This window comes from Ceratotherium simum, chromosome 8, assembly GCF_057802395.1.
Source record: "Ceratotherium simum simum isolate JZ-2026a chromosome 8, ASM5780239v1, whole genome shotgun sequence".
NCBI classification, from domain to species: domain Eukaryota; kingdom Metazoa; phylum Chordata; class Mammalia; order Perissodactyla; family Rhinocerotidae; genus Ceratotherium; species Ceratotherium simum.
This window is the reverse complement of record NC_141907.1, coordinates 64,214,376-64,236,465: the sequence shown is the minus strand read 5'-3', so window position 1 is coordinate 64,236,465 and position 22,090 is coordinate 64,214,376. Positions and strand designations below refer to the sequence as shown.

General features: G+C 33.1%; 1 protein-coding gene across 2 annotated transcripts in view; it reads right to left on the bottom strand.

The window, feature by feature from the left end:
* BMP2K (BMP2 inducible kinase) overlaps nucleotides 1-22,090 on the bottom strand; it is a 135,993-nt gene that overhangs the window by 50,620 nt on the left and 63,283 nt on the right. For both annotated transcript variants that reach the window (XM_004430869.3, XM_087434480.1), the window contains exons 4-8: nucleotides 20,409-20,551; nucleotides 17,906-18,027; nucleotides 15,677-15,758; nucleotides 11,648-11,780; nucleotides 1,147-1,250 (exon numbers count right to left, since the gene is read on the bottom strand). In XM_004430869.3, the coding sequence (XP_004430926.1) occupies nucleotides 1,147-1,250; nucleotides 11,648-11,780; nucleotides 15,677-15,758; nucleotides 17,906-18,027; nucleotides 20,409-20,551 (584 nt within the window). The remainder of the gene's footprint in view (nucleotides 1-1,146; nucleotides 1,251-11,647; nucleotides 11,781-15,676; nucleotides 15,759-17,905; nucleotides 18,028-20,408; nucleotides 20,552-22,090) is intronic.

Sequence of the window (22,090 nt, the reverse complement as noted above, 5' to 3'; positions counted from 1 at the left end):
AATGTCATTATATCCACTCTACAAATGGGTAAATCTTGGGTAGAATATTACACTTGTAAATCAATGACTATTTCACAGTTTGGAAAAAGAAGCAAACACGAAGCATATGAGTTAAGTGTCATTTCTACATACTGCAGATATTTTCATGACACTGCTTGTAGTCTAAAAAACAAGAGCAGACGACCTTACTCAGTTGTTTATGCTCTATATAATGTTTGGCTTGTAGTAGGTACTCAACAAATGTTTGCTGAATGAAAAGCTAAAAATACACAAAAGCTACTTTCATTACTAGAATGTTAGAACTGCCTGACTTTCAACTTTAACAGAGAACTGAATATTACATTGACCTAGTCAGGACTTTAAAAAACAAAAAGGAAAGGTTACCAACAAGTTATACACAAAGGAAAACTTGTTAGAACAAGTCAGGTCAGAATGATCTTTACAAAGTTGAGAACGGCTTTAAAAAAGTGATGATTCTAGACCTTTATTAAAATTAGCAGACTTGCCGTACACGGTTAATCTGATGTAGTTAAGTGCAATGTGTAGATACTGAATATAATTCAAAGCCTTTGAATAAGACTAGCCACACCAACTCAGCACCTTCCATGGACTAGGCATGGGTTTTACACTTATTATTTGTAATCTTCATAACTACTATCCCTGTTTTACAGAAAAAGAAACAGACATTAAGTATCTTCCCAAAATATACAGAATCAGTCACATCAAGGCAGAGCTGAACCCAGGTCTCTCCATTTACAATGCCTATGCACTTTACACCAAAGGTGACCAGGCTTTTTCACTTTATAGTCTGCTTAGTGTCTCAGTAATTTTTCATGACACTAACAGGCCTTCCTCCCCAAAAATATAACAGTCCTGTTTGTTTAATAGGCCTAAACAACTTAATAATATTAGTTTGTGCTGTGTTAGACAGATGTCACTGTTTCCCTCAAAAATGCAAAATATCCTGCAGTGCCCCCAAGTCTGCTGTAGCTCCCCAGGACACCTTAGTTGGCAACTGTGGCTTTATATCAAAAATACTAATCATAAACACACTATTAAGTCATGAAACAAGTAACTCTGAAAGTATACATATCACACATGATGACATGGATTTTAAATTCATATCCTACTTGAAAAACTACTTACATTGATGTTGGAGACTGGACAATCCTTTTTGGCAAATTTAAATGCGAAATAGGACACTTGAAATATATCAGGTCTACGCTCTGGATCTGGTTCAAGCATGAACCCTACAAGAATAGATCAAAATGTTAAGAAGTTTCGCTGAACACAGAATCTATTTAGGGGCACATTAAAAGGACGAAAAAAAAAAATATATATATATATATACACACACACACACACACACTTTTTTCAATTCTAAGATTAGTGATGATTCTAGTAAACTTTGTTGACGTTTATAGAAAATATAGAAATTGTTATTTTATACATGAACTTAAAGCATTATCCAGAGTTAAAGACAAGTCACTCACAGAACAGCTCTGCACCAGAAATATGAATGACAAATATGAATAGTCTTCTGAGAAAGTGACACAAAACAAAAACTGAGTTTAGTGAACACTGGGGAATTATTAAGGAAAGTTCCAGGGCCACAGTAGGGGTCCTTATTTTCACTATTATCTAAAGTACCTCTACTAATTTTTAAATGATCCTGAATCATTGAGAAAAGACTAAGTTGTGTGCCTTATAATCTATTCAACAAAGTAGTACACGGTTGACACTAGAGTTTTCCAAAAATATGCTTTCTTCTCATACTGAGGCTAACAATAGTCACCATAGTTCTGTACTTCAACATGTCATCCATACCACGCTCAGAAGTATGAGCACAGTTGTATGGTTCTATTAAAAGCAGATTTCACACCAACCTTACAGCACTGCTTGAAATGCCTGACCTTTTTTCTAACCAAAATGACCACTACCACTTGTCTATTTCTTGGGTGACTTGTTAATTTACAATTTCACAAGAAGGCTGACATTTAAACTCAATTCTATAACTTGAAAATGCATATTTTGTTAAGACATCATGTTCTAACTCTGCTTTCTTGATTAACTCTAAGTTCTTATAGTAATGTTCAAATCACTTTTAAACCTATTTAAAATGTAAAATTACAGCAATAATTAGATAATATTCTGAAATTTGCTAATAAAATTATGTTTAGAGAGATCAAAGTATACAAATAACTAAATTAAAATTATTAATCAAATTGAATTCAATCTTCCTTCCAAATTTAAATAATATTTGAACAAGCAGTGTAATACATCTCCAACAGCATGACAACCTCATTTTGGTTTAAAACACAGTTGTTTGGCAAATGACAAACTTAGAAATTTATTCAGGAGATTCTGAACTCAGTTTTAAAAATACTCTACATGTAACTTGATTTTATATACTTATGAAAACTAATATATATCACTTATAAAATTGATGTTTTATTATTTTATCACGATTGTTAGATGGAAATAAGTAAAAACATGTAATTCTAATATTTATTACTTTATATTCAACCTCATTCCAGAAAAGATTTGAGGAATCTACAAGGTTTATTTTATCCTCCTAAATTATATTGTATCTTAATACCAACAGATATTAAATGTTCTAAAAGTAACAGTGCATGATATGGGGATAAATTTAAACAGACTTTTAACAATAAATATTTATTCATATAATTTTTAAAAACCAATCACAAGAAACTGATCAAAGTTATAAACATGATTCTATTTTTCTATTTTAACAAGTTTATGTGGCTTTTAAAATCTAATTTCAACAGTAATTAATTATAAATATTTATTCCTATAAAGGACTTGAAGTAGCATACAAAACTATAAGACTTTTTAAATATATGAGAAATTAGGACTAATGGAAAAGCCTCCCTCCACCAAAAAAAAAAAAAACAGGATAATGATGTCAGTAAAGAAACCGTATATGATTTGGTCCTATAAACGTAGGCCAAAAATTTAGCTCTCTACTCTTGAGCTGTCAAAACAAATAAGGCAACATGATCCATTACATGAATCACAGTGTTCTTAACACAAAAACAAACCAGGTGCTAAGAAAAAGCACTATTCTTGATACTGAAAGCAACATGTACATTCTCCTTTGAGTTTTTCTAAAGACGGCTCATACATGAGAGCCGTCCTTCTCTGGTCTGGCTTAATCTGGGAAAAGCTTTTTACATATCTAGAGAAGAACAGAATGATCCTTCAGGCAACCTATATACTTTTTCTTTGTTGGTAGAAGAAAAGCATTGAGGGAAAATGGATAAATTTGAGATTGTATGTTCTTTAACCAGTATCTGTGTAAGTAATTCTCTCAAGTTAAGCACAGCACAACATCCTCCAATGATTAGGGAGCCAGGCTGTGGGTAGAACCAATATCTTATAAGCAAACAAAAGGACCTCCAACTCCTCTGGTTCATGTTTCCATGTGAGGACACATCTGCTGGAGCCAGTTTAGTTTGTCTAACTGTCCTGATCCCATTTCTGTAACATAAAATCAGTCTAAAAGGTCATGACTAGCACTTATTTTAATAAAATAGAATAGAAAATATTAGAGAGCATTAATGTGGTAAGTATAAGCCATATTTCATGAAACTTGTTTCACGTGTGCGTGTGTGTGTGCGTGCGTGCGCCACCAGGTCATAACTAAAACATATTTTTTACTATAAATCACAGTCAAACAGTTTGAAAACCACTGTGCTAGTAACCTCTCTCTAACTACTATAACTCATTCCTCTCCAAGGGAAAGACAGTGATTTGTCTAATTGTTAGACTAGAAAAAAAGAAATCAGCCCCCACACACATCAATCTCTGATGCTCTTTCATACAGAACCATTTATTCACAGGACATATATGTTCTCTGTGAAACCATGTTGTGTAAGTGGCCTGCTTCTGCAGACGAAGTCTATGGTTTTCCAGCATTGCCAATGACTGAGTGTGAATAAATTTGGGGATTGAATACAGAATAATATGCCCATTTGGCTTCAGATCTAAATTTTATTCTGCTTTATCAGTACTAATGCTGACAGTTTTATCTGATGAGCTCCTGTGCCCTGTCTCTGATTTGATTCTAAATTCAAAGTATGAAGAAGCTGAAACCCACAGGTAGAACACGGCTACATTTTTATCACTGAATATTTTTATATTGGATATTATCAGCCAGTAAAAAAGAAAAAAAACTTAGTAGGGCATCTTTAAGAATTTAATTTAAATAATATAATTTCCCAAACCCTCCAAGAGCACGGGTTGCAAAATGCGCTCCTAGATTACTGAATAATGTAATCTGGAGTGCAGAGGTATAGGCTCTAATCTAGCTCCAACCGTGAGGCTATCTACCAAGAATGACAATTTCAGTTTTTAGGTAGTTGGTCCAAAGCCATTTTCTCTCACAATAATTAAACCTCAAGTCTAGTGTTTTATTAACTCCTATTTCATGACAACAAAACCATATCATCTAAAAAAATGCTCTTGAGGGGAAGAAGTGGATTAAGGAATATATACGTCCAGTTCATCCAAAAATGAATCAAATGATTAAGTTAAAAAAAAAAAAAGACAGAGAAGGTAGAAAGCTAGAACACACCCTTGTTTACTCAACTTAAAATGATCATGTAAATCATCACGAGACCATTCCCATTGACCCTGATTCCACTGCAAATATAAAATAAACTTTTAAAAAAAGTTAGCCACATAGAAATGAAAGGATATTTCTCTGCTCCTCTTTATTGTGTGAATCTTTCTATTGACACAAACACCACTAAAAACAACCTCAGAACACAAAATAGTCTCAGAATTGAAGGTGGTGTACAATTAAACCACCACATCTCCAACTGATGTATCAGACATACCTGATTAAAAAACACTGTCCAAGACACCTGAATTAATTATGTTTATGCCAATTTAGAATAGGAAAGCACAACATCAGTGCATAGTCTAACAAAAAGAGCAGCTAAAGGAGCTACTGCTGCTGTAGCAGTGGCCAAGTTACATTATGGTTTCATCAAAGACTCAAGCCAAAAATTAAATAAAGTAGTTCCCATTCAAGTTACACAAAATGACGACTCCATGCCTGGGCCTAAGTAAGAGTTAAACCAGCATCTTTAATCTAACAGCTCAAAAAATTTTATGGGAAAATACTTTGAATAGAAATCTCAAAAGAATTTTCCTGCTTAAAATTCTGTTAAATTTTTTTCCTTTCATAAAGAATGTTTTCTCTCCCACAGACTTCTAATTATTAAACTTACAGTAATTTACCTGAAAAGAGAAATACCCACTCTAATTTTGTAACCATAAATATTTCAAGCATTAACTTGTTATTTTTATCTGTTTAACCCATGAAGACTATCATTAGAAACTTACATGTTAGGTATATATGTCCTTCATACCTTATTCTGTGGACTGTTGAAATGAAACCAAATTTAAAAGCTAATAATAAATGTGTTCAATCATAACTAAAACACTAAATGGCACTATAAGTATGCCAGGATAATATACTTGAGATAGTCCTGGTAGCTGTCTCTAGAAGTTATTGACCAGAGCCTTCTCTCTACATCTCCCCAAGTGGTAACCCAGACCACTAACTAAAAACCTCCAACAAAATCCTATCTTAATTTTTTATTTCTTTTCCAAGGTACATTAAAATGCCAGATTTTTTTTCAAAAATAATATAGAAGAGAGTGGGGAACGGTGTGGATGAACAAAGATTGGCCATGAGTTATAGTCACTGAAGCTAGGTAACAGGTACATGATAATTCACTGCACAGTTCTGCCTGTATTTGTATATGTTTTTAATTTCCATAGTAAATTTTAAGTGTATTTAAAATAAGCAAGCAAATTCCTGGTTTCCCACAAAAACTAAATAGTAAAATAAGTTTATTTATTATAAAAAAAGACATGAAATAACAAGAGATGCTAAGGATGTGGAAAAATGGAAACGCTTGTGCTCTGTTGGTGGGAATGTAAACTGGTGCAGCCACTACAGAAAACAGTATGGAGTTCCCCCAATGTGTGGTGATGGGTTGTAATTGGTATTTGAGTGGTGAACATGATGTAATCTATGCAGAAATAGAAGTATAACGATGTACACCTGAAATTTATACAATGTTATAAACCAATGTTACTGCAATAAACAAAAATTTAAAAAAAAAAAAAAGTTAAAAATATAACTACCATATAATCCACCAATTCCACTTTTGGGCATTTATCCAAAGGAAATGAAAACATGCACTCGAAAAGATATCTGCACCTCCATGTTTACTGCAGCATTATTTACAATAGCCCAGACAATGGAAGCAACATAAGTGTCCATCAATGAATGGATAAAGAAAATGTGATAGAGTGATAGATAGATGATAGATCGATCGATAGACAGACAGACAGGTAGGTAGGTAGACAGATAGATAATCACACACTCACACTCACACACACAATGTAATATTATTCAGCCATAAAGAAGAAGATCTTGCCATGTGCAACAACATGGATGGACATGAGAGCATTGTGCTAAGTGAAATAAGTGAGAAGAGAAAGACAAATACCGTACGATCTCACTTTTATGTGGAGGCTATTTAAGAAAGAAAAAAAAATGAACTCATAGATACACAGAATAGACTGGTGGCTGCCAGAGATAGGGGGTGGAGGGTGGTCAAAATGGGTGAAGGTGGTCAAAAGGTACAAATTCCCAGTTATAAAATAAATAAGTCCTGGGGCTGGCCCAGTGGTGTAGTGGTTAAGTTCACACGTTCTGCTTCAGCAGCCCGGGGTTCACTGGTTTGGATCCTGGGCGCGGACCTACTCATCACTCATCAAGCCATGCTGGGGCAGTGTCCCACAGAGAAGAACTAGAAGGACCTACAAACCAGGATATACGACTATGTACTGAGGCTTTGGGGAGCAAAAAAAGAAAAAGAGGAAGATTGGCAACAGGTGTTAGCTCAAGGCCAATCTTCCTCAAATAAGTAAATAAATAAATAAGTCCTGGGGATGTACATACAGCACAGTAACAGTTAATAATATTATATTGTATATTTGGAAATCACTAAGAGAGGAGATCTTAAAAGCTCTCATTACAAGAAAAAAGAAATGTGTAACTATGTGAGGTGATGGATGTTAACTAGACTTATTGGGGTGATCATTTCACAATATACACATACGTTATGTTATACACCTGGAACTAATATAACGTAATATGTCAATTATATTTCATTAAAAAAACAAATAAATAGGACCAGCTCCTGTGGTCTAGTGGTTAAGTTTGGCACACTCTGCTTTGGCAGCCCTGGTTCTGTTCCCAGGCACAGACCTACACCGCTGGTCAGGGGCCATGCTGTGGTGGCAGCCCACGTACAAAATAGAGGAAGATTTGCCACAGATGTTAGCTCAGGGCGAATCTCCCTCAAGCAAAAAAAAAAAAAGAGGAGGACTGGCGACAGATGTTAGCTCAGGGTGAATCTTCCTCAGCAAAAAAAATAAAAATAAATAAATCTAAACCCAACAGATGAGCTGCTAAGAGCTAAGATACAGAACCATAAAAGCAACATTAAGTGAGCAGACCCAAAAGCAAGAAAAATAAAGCTTCCCCTGCTGTTCATTATGAATCACTACATCACTGCACAAAGAGGTGAGAAAAATAATCTTAGTAGTTACATAAAGTATATTCTGGAACATATAATGGTAAGCCTTTGACAGAGCCACTATCAGTCCACAAAAACAAGTTCTGCTTCAAAGCATCCAAAGAAATCTCTGCAGGGAAAGTACATCCTAATAAATATCTGGATGCCCTACCTCTTACCCAGAAAATCAGAAGCTAGATTAGCTCAGGAAGAATTACAATAATGATATCATTAGTAGTGGTAGTTATTATAGTAGTAATGGTGGTAGTATTAAAGGCCGTCTCTTACTGAGCACCTACACATGCTAAGCACTTATCATACTTCATTTAATTTTCACAATAATCCTAAGATGTAGTTACTTTCAACATGCTTACTTCAGAAATGAGTATATTGAGATAAACAGAGGTACCCAATGTTTGGTACCAAATTAGTGACAGAGCGGATGCAAGCCCAGGCCCTTTGGCTCCAGAGGCCTTGTTCTTAATCTCTACAATGTACATCCTTAACCACCTTACAACACAGAAGCTGAAAGAAAGGCGAGGCCACCAGCCTTCTGTTCACTCATTGTAACTATGTAGTAATCCAAATCCTCCTAATTATGCTTCTCATTCTCCTCTAAAAGTTCTCTAAGTTCTTTTCAACTCTTAGATCCAAAAATGGAAAGTGCTTCTTTCCTCACCCCTCAATCCACCTCCATTACTTGGAAAAATTAACAGAGGCTAAGAACAAAAATTCTAAATAATTGACTCTGCTACTTTTAAGAAGGAAAGTCCGCAGGGAAGTATGATGAAATTAATAGTTAAACTGAGCTTTATGGACAGTAGGTAATAATTACCCTTGACCAAATTAGTGATAATCAAAAGTATATTCAAATACTTATGTAACCATAAATCATACAGTTTTAACAAAGATAAGGCACAGCTATTTCATTTTCAAAAATCCTGAGTCATAAAAATAGATGCAAGCAGCATTAGTAAAAGTGTTAATACTAAAAAGATATATGTCTTTTTAATGCTTTATCTTATATTAATATGTTGGAGCAACTACACTGCATGCATAGACAATTGGCAATAAAAAGTCTCACTTTCAGAAACTGTGAGCACAGCTAGGCAATTCTTGGTTTTCTGAACGTAGGATTTATTTGAAAGCAATGTAAATCACTAATTATATATTATAAAAGCAGACAGAGGAACCTAAATAGGATGGTAGGAAACAGGCAAGATTACATATGAAAAATGTAAAGAATAAAATCGCAAAGAATCTAAATGTTTTCTATAAAACATCACATTGTAAGTATGTTCTAGTTTTAAAAAACTCTACTTTGTTAAGCTTTTATTACTCAAGACAATATTTAAAAAGTAAAATCCATAAAAACCGTTTGACAGGAGACAAAATACCAACATTTACTTAAATGCTTTTATTTCACTCAACCTTTTTAAAAAATTTCTCCCTAACTCTTAAAAATAAGTTCAAAGACATTTAACACATGGTCAAATTTATACTGACATTGATAAAACTAAAATCTGTACATTTATTGACAAATGAAGGAAGCATATGATGAACACATGCATCAAAGACCTAGAGCCCCATTAGATCCTAAAACTATCGACAGTGTTTAGCTCTTCCACCTTTACGTTACACACACATACCCGTGCATGCATACACTGAGAGGGAAAAAAACCAGTGCTTAACACAAGAAATAAAGATCTTATTACTATAAGCAAATTAAATCACAAGTCAGGGTAAATCCTGTCCAGTCTCTCATTCAGTATCGTTCAATGAGAATATTCAGAGTTTCTAAGACATTGCAAGATCTTCAATGAAATCCTCAGTTTGATTGTGATTAAAACCTTTTACTTAGCAACAAGAGTGTCACAGTTACAATGATTTACAAGGGCTTCAATAAAAAGTTAAACTTCAATTAGCCAGAACACACAAGAGCCAAAGTAAATTCCTCAATCTATTCTTTGAGCATCCCAGTTAATCAGAGTTCTTTCATCCTTTTGGTGCCCAAATTTTTGGACAATGAAGGAGGAAAGCAATTGGATAAGACAGAGTGGATTATGAGTCTAATGTTCATTCAAATATACCCTAAAGGTATGTTTGCTCTTTAAAAAAAATTTACATTCTGCAAAATGGCAGGCTAAAAATAACAGGGCTGACGGGAAAAACAGAGTTGGGACAGACCATTGAAAAACTATATAACTCTGTTACCAGCGCACTAACAAAAACGTTAATTGGTACCTGGGAAGGTAACTTGGACTGCCCAGATAGGCAGCTTAATTTGGCTGAAAGCTGCCACAAGGATATAAAAACATATCAAAACAAGGCTGGGAGGTGCTCCATCAATTAAGATAAAAGTGGGACTCTGAGCCAGTGGGGGTGCTATTCAGGGGGCCATCCATTAATAGAGAGCCACACAAAACTGAGAGAGAGGTAGATTTCTCTTTCTAGGAAGAAAACCCCAGTACAAGCACTCATATTTAATGTTCTCCAATTAGAGCTAACAGTGCTCATGATGGCAGTGCAGCCCAGCTTAGGTTATTTCCTTTCCTCTGTGAAGTTTAACACCATCTCCCCCATCCCATCACTCTGATTCCCCTTGTCTAGGAAAAACATTCCACACAAAGCAATGTAATTTTTGAGTTCAAGTGACATATTTCTCCAATTTCCAACATGTATCAACAAATCCACGTTATAGAAATAAAAAGACTGTGCTTTAAATAAGTTTGCAAAGCGAGGCTATATATCCTTTTATGCTCCCTTTTCTTTTGACCATTTTTCTTTTGGAGTGCTTGCTCTTTTCTTTTTGATTTACATGAGCCTCAGAAATTACAAAAGTTAGCCACCGTCAAATGTGTAACAAATAGTTTTTTTCCAACTTATATTGACTTTATGCTAGGGCTCATGGGATTAGGGGGACTTTTAATGGTTTAAATTTATATGTTAATAGATTTCATCTTTTCTTTTCTAGTTCCTGAGATTTAATGCCTAACTTACAGATTACCCATTCCAGTGTTATAAATAAATTCAGACCTATTTTCTTCAAGTACATTTGCTTTATTTTTTACATTTAAGTCGTTCCTTTATCTGAAATTTTAGCAAAAAGTTTGAGGTAGAGATTCAGCTGATTTTCTGTCCATAGATAGCTAATACATTTTTGTATTTCACTTTTTCCCCACTGAGGTGAACTTCCATCTTTATCATACAAAACATCAAATATGTTTAGATTGACCCTCTTTTCTATTGCATTGACCTACATGGCTGAAGGCTATGACAGGAGATATCTAAAATGAAAAAAACAGAAAAGAAATGCTAGAAACACTTTAATATAAACAGTGCTGAGAGGTACTGTTTAAATGCTGCAGCTTCCCAATATATTTTAATATCTGACGGTCCTCCCCCAGGCCCCAAATCATCTTTCCCAGAAATTTTTACCATGTACATATATATAAAAATTAAATTACAGTATCTTATCAAAAGGAAGAAAAAAATCTTGAAGAAGCCTGGAAGGAAAATAGAGGTATTCTTTTGGAATCAATGGCCTACAGGACTACTCCTTCTAACACTACACTTAAGTTGCTTTGCGATAACCATTTTATAAACAATAAAGAATAGATATTAAAAAGGATGGCCAAAAAAGCCACAATTTAAGATTAGCAATATTTTGATCCAAAGAAGCAACAGATCTGGATATTTGAATTTCAAGAGTACAAAGACCAAACAATTAAATGTTATGCTGTAAGTTTTTCCAGAAATTCCAGTTTCCTTAATTACATAACTGCTGTGTTCTACAAAAGCTTATCCAGGGCCTTAAAAATATCCATGTACTAATCAGTAATTAGGCTGCTTTTACTCCTCTAAAAGTCTTATAAACATCTTTTTAAATGTTTTTCTTTACTATAGTTTCACAAAATTATACTATATGAAATTAGAAGACTAGGTTTGGGTAAAGGAATATAAATAGCAGGACATAAGTACAATATCTTATAATTTTCTCATAAATTTTTCCGAGTACTTACTTATCAAGCAATGTATATTATGGGAGTAACGAGAATTGTCTGGGATGGTGAAGTTGCCGTCACAGATAGCAACCTGACTCTCACCAAAAGGAAGAGTGAAGAAACAAAGTTTATATAGTAAACATCCCAGTGCCTGTAAAACAAAAAAGCATGAATATTGTCAGAGCTCAAGTCATCAACTTAACCACGAGACATAAAAATCGCCCCAAACCAAAAACTAAATACGTTATTAAAAAAAAAATCCTGTTTCTATACTGGATGAATCTTTTCACAAATCACTGCTTAAACAAATTCATGTGCTTAATTTTTGAAAGGACATTTAACTGTATCATTTCCATTTTTTTCTATCACATCTGTGGCAATATGGCTGAATTAATGCTATCATAAAACTCTAGATCATGAATGACATAACAAAGATTAGAAGAGACTGGTTCCTTTTGGGAAAAAAATTATACTTTTATTTCTTCCACAAGGAAAATATATACAGTAATGTGTCCCTGAACAACAGGGATATGTTCTGAGGAATGCGTCATTAGGCGATTTCAGCATTGTGCGATCACAGAGTATACCTACACAAACCTAGATGGTACAGCCTATTACATCTGTAGGCTATATGGTACTAATCTTACGGGGTCACTGTCGTATATGTGGTCCATCGTTGACCAAAATGTCGTTATGCAGTGCACGACTGTATTTAGTACATAACTAGCATATAACCAGCAAAATAAGCACAAGGCTTCTCCTAGCAGCACTTTTAAAACATTCACTGTAAAACATGTTTTAAAATCCTGGGATTCCTAATATGAGTTAGCCATCACAGTTAAATTTAGCAGACAACCATCAATACCTTTTAACCGATTATTCACTAAGCACGTTTCATTTTATAAAAATAACTTCTCTCTTTCTGTGTATAATCCTATAATTTTTATTCTACATCATACTAATCATATTTGTACCTGGGTAATCTATATTAAAATTCAAAAAGGAAGGGCTCTGCCTGCTTCACTTTCATGCCTCCATAAACATCACGGCACTAATAAAGCTACTTGCGGACAATGAAGACAAAACACCCTAAAACACAAATTACATCTGGAAAAGTAACATAAGAAATTTCTAGCTAAACTGCTAACAGCTCAAACCTGAGAAGCAGTAATAAAATGTGATTTTTGGCTCAAGAAATCACTATGTTATCACAAGAAGTGGCACCTATAAGCCTTAAGAGTGTAAAGGGCTTTTCTCATTCTAAACAGATTGTATAAAATTATCCAATAGTTAGTATACAATTATATCAGCAATACTAAAATTTGGCCTCACTCTAAAAATTAGCAGATCACCTTTCCTTTGTTGTATTTTCTGCACACATCAACTTAGCAAATGCAACTAACAAATACACTAAGTTTTATTAATACTATGAAGATCACAACATGCAGAAATACCTTTGTAAGTTCAACAATATTAATTTACAAAACATTATTTTCAATATTATAACAGCCATCCAATGAAAAAAGTTTAAAGGTTCCAGAAATTTCAATATATTAGTTCAAAACATTATTGGGTTATGTATTATATGATTTAAAAAACTGTAAAGATTCTGAATAGAAATAACCAGTTCAATGTGGCTTAAAAAATATTTATGATGCTTTTTTCTATAAGGAAGATATTTTCAGCATTTATGCAGCAAATTGAGCATAAGGCTCCCTAACAGCATTAAAAAAAAATACTATTAATGGTGGAACATCCGCATTCAATTATACCTTTCTACTGCCCAGATGACAATCTAAACAAAGGAAATCTGCATTTTAGCCAATTTTATCTTATCAATCAAACCTTTAGTAATGTGTCCTGTGTTAGAGTAAATGTAAGAGTTCCCAGATAACAATTTTAGATAGCACTGCCAGTATACTTAACATAAATCTAAAATTCTCGCTTCACATAGTGTGAACACAATGAGGTGTCCCAATTTTTTCACACCAAAAGCATTTCCCTCTTTATCAAATTTGATAGAATGAGAATTGTTCAGGAAACAGGAGGGAACAAATGACCTAATTTTGAATGCTGAGTATCACCATCTTCAATTTTTCTCATTAAACGGTAACATGAAGAATCTCTTACTGAATTTCCTAATGCTTAACAAATCAGCATCCGAGATCTCAGGATAAAAATTACCTACAATGGAAACTTCCGGGTGAAAAAAATTTTTTTCACCAAAATATAAAGTGCTAAATAAATACTTTTATGCAAATATCATAACTGTCTGAATCAGTACTATCCTGAAACAGGATCAGAAATAGAATTCTCGACCAATATGGACTGAATATTTTTTCTGGATATTCTTGAATTCACACCTAAAATGTAGTATACTTCTGTTTTACCTGAGCTAAGACAAGCATAAAAATGGCATCATGGAAATTAAAATTCTATCTCTGTCAAGCATACAAACATAGATTCTGTTTTCTGATTATTTTTCATATTGTTCTTTCTATCTTTATCTATTTGTAATCCCACAGCTTTACCATTTATCCACTATGGAACTACTACTCCATACACTAATTACAAATGGTATAAATTTTAAACTTATCATTGACAACTTAGTATGCTGTCTGGCATGCATACTAAATCTGGTGAAAAATGAACAGAAAAAAAGATTCCTTCCTTTTTGTTAAGATATTAGGTAACAATCATGTGCTTAGAGATTAAATTATTTTTTTTAATCAACTCTTGATTTCAAAACAGTAGTCAAGCTATGATGTCTGTTGTTTCCTTTGTCATTGAAATACTCTTTTATGTAATATAGATTTCAACAGCAGTCACAAAATTAAGCCAGAAATGACTTCCACCATCACCTCTCCTAAAACCTTCATTTTATAAATTAAGACCCAACTGAGTTTGCTTTCTACACTGTACTATAAGCCATTTAATGAGTCAAATGTTAATGCTGAGGAAAGCAAACTGAATTTGAGTTATATAAGCTAGTGATATATAAGCAGTATCAAATTTACTAAATCAAATTATTTATTAACAAATAAATTATTTATGGCTTGATTCAATTATGTGTATGGTTAAAAATTCAACTACCACAAGATTTAAGAATCACTATTTGGTGAAAAAGTGTATATTATATAGACAGAAGAAAAGATATCAAAGATATTCCTTTTTTACTACCTTACAAAAATATTTGGTATCCCAACCCCTATAAGAGGAGGCCAGGGCAAGAGAACCAAGGAGATATTCATTTGATTTCACACATTATGCTCAACTACTTTCTAACATTATGTTTTAAAAACAAAATAATATGACTTTTCTTATAAACTCGAGAACTATTTTCAAAGGAATTATTTCCTCCATCCCTAATGTGTTCACTAGTAGTAGATATGGCTAAATACTTGTTGAATTTAAACAAATTCACATTTAAAATAGTTTCCTGCTAGTTTATTAAATACAGCCAAAACATAGTTTACTCATAAAAAATAAGCTCTAAAGAAGTACTGACATTCTAACATAAAGTTCAACTAACAGAAACATGATCTATCTCAATAACTCAATCCAGACATACATGCTAAATGAAAAAGAACTTCAATATATAGAAGTTAGTCATTGGTATGTTTATAATTAGAAAAAATTTTACTCATGTTCGTTTCCATTTAAAAGATCCTAAAATACTCCAGAAAATTATCACTGTTAATTACTTAAGAGTTATGTCCATCTGTTTCATACTGTCATCAACCAAAATTCCACTCAATCAAAAAGATGTTAACACTCATATATAATCTAAATTCTAAAAAATATTGTGGTAAAAAGTTACATTATATGGGAGTCCTTTATTTGCTTTTTTATACCTAAGCTTTCCATTTCAGGACTAAGAAGATAAAATGTTCTAATATTTTTCTTCTCCTGAATAAGAAGCTCTACTGTACACCATTCTCTTCAACTTATTAGGAAATACCTTTTGAGGGACAGAAGGAAAATAATCAACTGAATTCAGATTTTTTTTATTTGGTTAGAGAAAATGCCAGCCTTCCTTGGCCTTACCCAGATATCAGCCTTGGTGGTGATGGGTTTCCCTCCATAAAGGTTGATCATTTCAGGGGCTCTGTATGACAGAGTTGTATACCTGGCAGTAAATAAGTGAAATGGAGTGGAGATATAAAAAAAAAAGACAGATACTGCATTGTTTCTACATAAAATACTACAAAAACTCTTAGGTTCTATAATGTTATATAGAAATAATTATATTTTTAAAAGCTCATTAAAAGTCCATCAAGGATTAAACAATACAAAGCATCTATACACATTTTTATTCAACAAGTGCAACAGCATCTCTACTAATATAAAAACTTATTTTCTTTAATAGAAAAATCTTAAATAAAGACAATGTATTGGAAACATAGTTTTCCTTGAATTTCCCATTTGAAATAATATAATTTGACTACAAAAATATCCTTATCAAAATATTTTAGTCTATTAATTTAAGAGTAAAACTTCTACCCTCTCAAAAAATTAACTTATGTGTTTGATAAGGAGTTTGTTTTTATGGACTCTAACATACTTCATTGCACATGGTGGTAAATCTCCTTTAGGTTTATTTTTATAATTGCTGTTTTAAAAGTAATCTAGTTGCCATAATTCTAACTACACTAATTAAGTACACTTCTAATGCTGACTGCCATCATAAGCTATTTGGAATTAAAAGATACTATGAATAAATATTTACCAATATAAAAATCCCAAATCCATCATGAACAGAATATTTTAATGAAGTAGCGCTCAATTTCACAGCAAAAATTATCAAAATATGGAAGGACTTCCTATATCATGACATAATTTAAGATTCATTTTGAGTGTTTATATGTTTTATTTTACATGAAGTATCTTAAAGCTCAACATTCTACCATCTTACTTTTTCCGAATTACTCTGATTGGTAAGACATTCTGAGTGATACTACTACAGAGGAGCACCTAAGAAACCAGAATACGAACTGCCTGAGAGCACGACTTTTGCTCACTGCTATACTGCAGCACCATGAACATGTCTACTACATTGTAGGCCCTGAAAAATATCTGTTAACTGAATAAATGGTGAGCCCACTAACTCCTCAATTGAGTCACAAAGCATAAGAACCCCTTATGAGCTTGTGTTCATCATTAATGCAAAATTCTACTGAACTTTATACTTCGGATCTCAACAGCAAGAAATGAAACTTCCATCAAGTCAGAATTCTTGAGCAGAATCCTATAACAGCCATGATATATCATAATCCAATAATTTTTTTAAAATTATATGTATATACATATATCCCCAAGAAGCCAATTTAATAATTTATTGTTCTTGTGTTCTTCAGGACATTTATATGTTTACTACAGTGTCTGTTTTTATGGAACCTAACATAATCATCATAGGCTAAGTTTCCTGAGTAGAAATACCTAGTCTAGAAATCCACAATGTTAATCCACAAATGGACCAGAGTAGTATCAGCTCTACTTGAGCTATTTCGAAATATATATTGCAGTTCAAATGATAGCTCCTAGATAGTCTTATTAAACAATTGAGAATTTCTGAGGAAGTGAAGAAAGGCAACTTAGAAAAGGCAATTACTTAGAAATTCCTATTCTGACAGATCTTTCTGCATTCTGTGTCATTTTATTAAGGTAATTTAAGATATAAAAACAGTTCTATTTTCTAAAACTAGAAAACAGAAAAGTCAGGGAAGGGTCCTTACGGGTACTCTAGCAAACATGGAAAGTACAAGATTAAGAAAACAGATACGCTTTATATATATGAAGCAGATTTGACTTATATTGCTACCAGAGAGCTTTCCAATACACTATTACAAAGTAACACGTCTTCCACATAGTTTTCAATGCATACAGAAGTCAATCTTAATATTAAATATGAAGTAAAAGCTCAAATGTCTTCAAGTAGTTTAATTTTTTCCTAACAAGCATAAATCTTCAGTATCAGTGAAAACAAAGATGTTTAACTGAACTCAACAATCATTTAAAACTCCTTTTAATAATTCCACTAATCATTATAGCTTATTTAACAAATTTCTTGATAAATTTGTTGACAATATAGATAAAAAACTTGTATCCACGGCAAAATATATTTTCTATTGAGCTAGAGCAGACTTAGTTAACCAATGTCTATGGCATAGAAATATTTTGAAGAATCTACAAGTAAAATATCTAACATTTTTATTTGCAGATTCAAGTTAACTAAAAATTCCCATAAGACAAAGTACAATAAAGATGGACACTTACTTTTTAATTTCTTCTTCTACTACATTAACTCCATCTTTTTGAGGATTAAGAAATTTATTAGTGGCACTGCCAAAGTCACAAAGTACATAGTTTCCACCATCATTCAACAAAATATTTTCTACCTTAAGAAAAGAAAATCAATAATTAGTAGTATTCCAAAGTGAAAATTATCTTCTTACAATCATGTTTTTACACAATAAACATGAAAAGTTTGTGCCATATTATATATAGAGAGAGAGACCTAAGATACTTCAAATTATGAGAAAGGACAAATGAATCAGACCAAAAATATACTTTACTATGTCTACTACTTCTCTTACTAAGAACAGAGAAGTGCTTCTCCCGTCCCAGGATGATTTTTGTAGGGGCCAAGAAACTCTAACTCCTCTCTAAACTGCTTCAATGAAAGAGAACTAGTAGCAGTCAGAATCTATACTATACCTCCATTTTTCTCCTTTTCTGACACTTCGGCTTATCTATAGACAAGTAACAACAAAAACCATTAAAATTCTACCCCTGATTGACTCTTAATACCATTTTTGTCTAAAATATTACACTGAAAAACAGAGATTTGACTTTATGCCTTAACTTGGAGATCAGAGTTGTAGTAACTTAAATAAACAAATTACATACACAGTTTCTAATACAGGGGAGTATGGATTCACAGCCCAACTCTTGCTTCTTACTAGCATGCATACCCTTGCACAATTTCCTTAACCACTCTTGAGCTTTAGTTTCCTTATCTATAAAATGGTGAAGATAATAATATCTATTACATGAGATTATTATAAAAATTAAATGAAAATATATAAAGTACTTAGAACAGCACTGGAATAAAGTAAGCACTCAAATGATAGAATTATTATTACATGTTTTTTTCACAATATTTTTTATTTTTATGATACAATCTTGGATGAGTAATTCAATTTCTCTCCACTCTACCAAAATACTCACATTACAGCTTCTTTATAATTTTTCTTCCATATTTCATTTTAGTCTACTTTTTTAAAAGATTTGCACATAATAAACATTTGTACCAAAAAAATCAACTTAAAACCAAAGTGGGTTTGCATAAATTTACACATGTAAAAAAAAAAACTAAGCATATGATATATGGCCTATGCCAAATTATGCAGTTCAATGTCTTTTCTGGTTTTAATTAAATCAAGAAGATTCAGCTGAAACATCAACTTTATATGAAAAGAGTTAATGAGCTTTAACAGCACAAAAAAATCATACCAAATCATTAGGGAAAATATAAAAGTTACACATTCAAAAGAACTGAAATGCACTATACTGGTTATCCAAATTAAGGGACAGAGGTCTGCAGTCAGGTATTTCAGTCTTGCCTTAACTTGTATCCTTTGCCATAGGTTTCCCTAGATGATGCTTTCATGGTTAACAACCTATATTCTAAGTGACATCTTATATTCTCTCATATCTTAAGAGCATTTTATAATAACCTTTCATAAATTTTACATAACCGGTCAGAAATGGGATTCATTCATTTATTAAATATTTAATGAGACCCTGCTATGTGGCAGGCACCATTCTAAATGCTTGGATACATCACTACAAGAGAAAAATCCCTGCCCACAGAGAGCTTACAATCTAGTGGAAGAGGACAGAAAATAAACAACAGGCATAATACACAAGCAAATTATATAGTATTTTAGAAGGTGACGAGTGTTAATAAAAGGTAGAGCAAGTACAGAGTGAGAATGCTAGGCTATAATTATAAATAAGGTGGCTCAAGACAAGCCTCACTGAGAGGGTGAACCTGAGCAGACCTGAAGGTGGGGAAAGGTTAGCCATAGGATATCTGGGCATAAAGTATTTCAGGAAGAGGAATTTTTGTAATATTAGTGTTTGTGGGCATCAAAGAGGACACCTATGTTTCTAAATGATATGTGTAATGATATCCCTAGCTATATGATACCAGGAATGTTCAATCCCCTTCGGAGACTTTTTTCAGTGTAACAAGTTGGTACCATATACAAGTGGTCAGGTTCACAAAAAGGTAATAAAGAGAATTTAAAGACAATCACCACCAAACTATAGTAAATTATAAATAAATGAGTAAAGAGACCCATTTACCATTCCCTCCAGCATCTCTGGAAAACACTCCGATGCTTAATGTGGATTAGAGGAAACAGGAGGGGTGCCAAACTGGGAGAGAATAGTGTGAAGGAACATTCAACCTATGTCAGTGATGTTCACACTTTTGTTCAAATGAAAGCTTTTAAAGAAGCCTACTATGTAAAACAGAAGCAGAGTAGAGGGCACAAAATCCACCTCTACAGCTATGCTAGAAACCTTCAGGGTCACAGAAAGCACAATTTCCATTCTACAGTCAGTCTTTAGATGGCCTCAGGAAACGTAGCAGGGGACAGAGACCAATCTCAGTGCTAGTAATAAAAACTGGTTTAGATAAAGAGAATCCAAAAACATTTTAACTCCAAAGTTTAAGATGTATTATCCATAAGTAGTCTAAAGTTCGTACCTTCAGATCCCGGTGAATTATTGGAGTCTTACATTGATGCAACCTTGCAACAGCTTCACAGGTATCACAGAAGATCTGCAACACTTCTGATTCTGTAAAACCTGTCTGCAGCTTCTTATTCATCTGATTCACTACCTGCCCAGCTAACCAAAAAAGTAATTTTGAGAGGACATATTTTTAATAAATGAAGTTTATCACAAATAAAGAAATTAAGAATGCCTTTATGGTCTCAGGTAATGGGGAATTGGCTTTTTCATAATTCTCACGTAAGGATACTTATTATACCACATTGTATTGATTCAATGACATACATTTTTTCACATTTTACATCTCTGAGATGAAAACATCTTAAGATAGATGATGTCCTACTAACGCTAGTGGCCATTTTTTAACATTTTGACATCTCTGAAGCCAGAGCATACCTTATAATTGATGGCATCACAAATTTGAAGAAACAGTTATTCCACACTGTGCTAGTTACTGGGTAAACAATGGTGAACAAAAATAAGTTTCTATTTTCATGGAACTTATAGTCTAAAGGCAGAGATAAACATTAATCACACAAATAAATGCATATCATAATTACATATAATAAGGGTAATATGAGAGAAACTTAAATTTAAATTGGTGAAGGAAGATGGGGAGGAGAGAATGTCAGCTAAGACCTGTCTAAGGAAGTGATATTTATGTTGAGACTGAAGGATAATTAGGAATTAACCAGGCAGAGATTTGGGAGAAGAGCATGCTAGCAAAAGTGAGTGACATGTACAAAGGCCTCCAATTTGGGAAAGAGCTTAATGACTTTGAACAACTTAAAGAAAGCCAGTGTGGATATGGTCTAGGAAAGAGATAAGAGAGTAAGGTGAGATGACACTGACAATGTAGACAGTGATCAGCCGTACTTTAGATTTTATCTTGAGAACCAAGGAAACTTCCCAACTTGACTTTTGAAAAGATCTCCTTGATTGGGGGATGGGGGGGATCACAAGAGTGGAAATGGTGAGATGGGTTAAGAGGCTAATGCTCTAACCCAGGTAAGAGACAATGGGCAGAGTAACTTACTAACATCAATAGCCACACATATACGAATGAGCCCTGAGAGGATTACTATGTATTACAATATACTACAATTGATAGCCTAATAATGACAATTCTTAATTATTAAGAAAAAGTTAACTATCATTACATTCTAAGAACACAAGTAAACACATGATTCATTCAGAAAGCATTATAATAAAAATCAAGTTTGGGAATTTAAAAAGGCAAGCTTATGTTAACTTGAAACTTTAACAAGATTGGATAAATAAATGATTGCTACTTTCTAATCTGTATGAAAGTGCATATACACCTGCTACTTTTATTATTACTGTCTAAACAGCATTCTCAAGTATTTTCTGAAATAGAAATAGTTGGTTTTTTCCTTAGAATTTTAAAGCAGAAAAAACATTAAATTTTACCTATCAATCCTCAACTTTCAGAAAACAAGTCTATTGGGATGTAATTTGTTCAGGGTATCTCACAAGACTGAGGCACCTGACCAGGCAGCAATTTCTTCCATCCTCCAGCATGTCGGACATGCTGACTCATTTAAACCCAAAATTAAACAGGATGAAAAGTGTTTTATTGGTATTCATTCACATTCTTGAAATATAATTTCACAGCTAAAGAAATCATAACCTTGA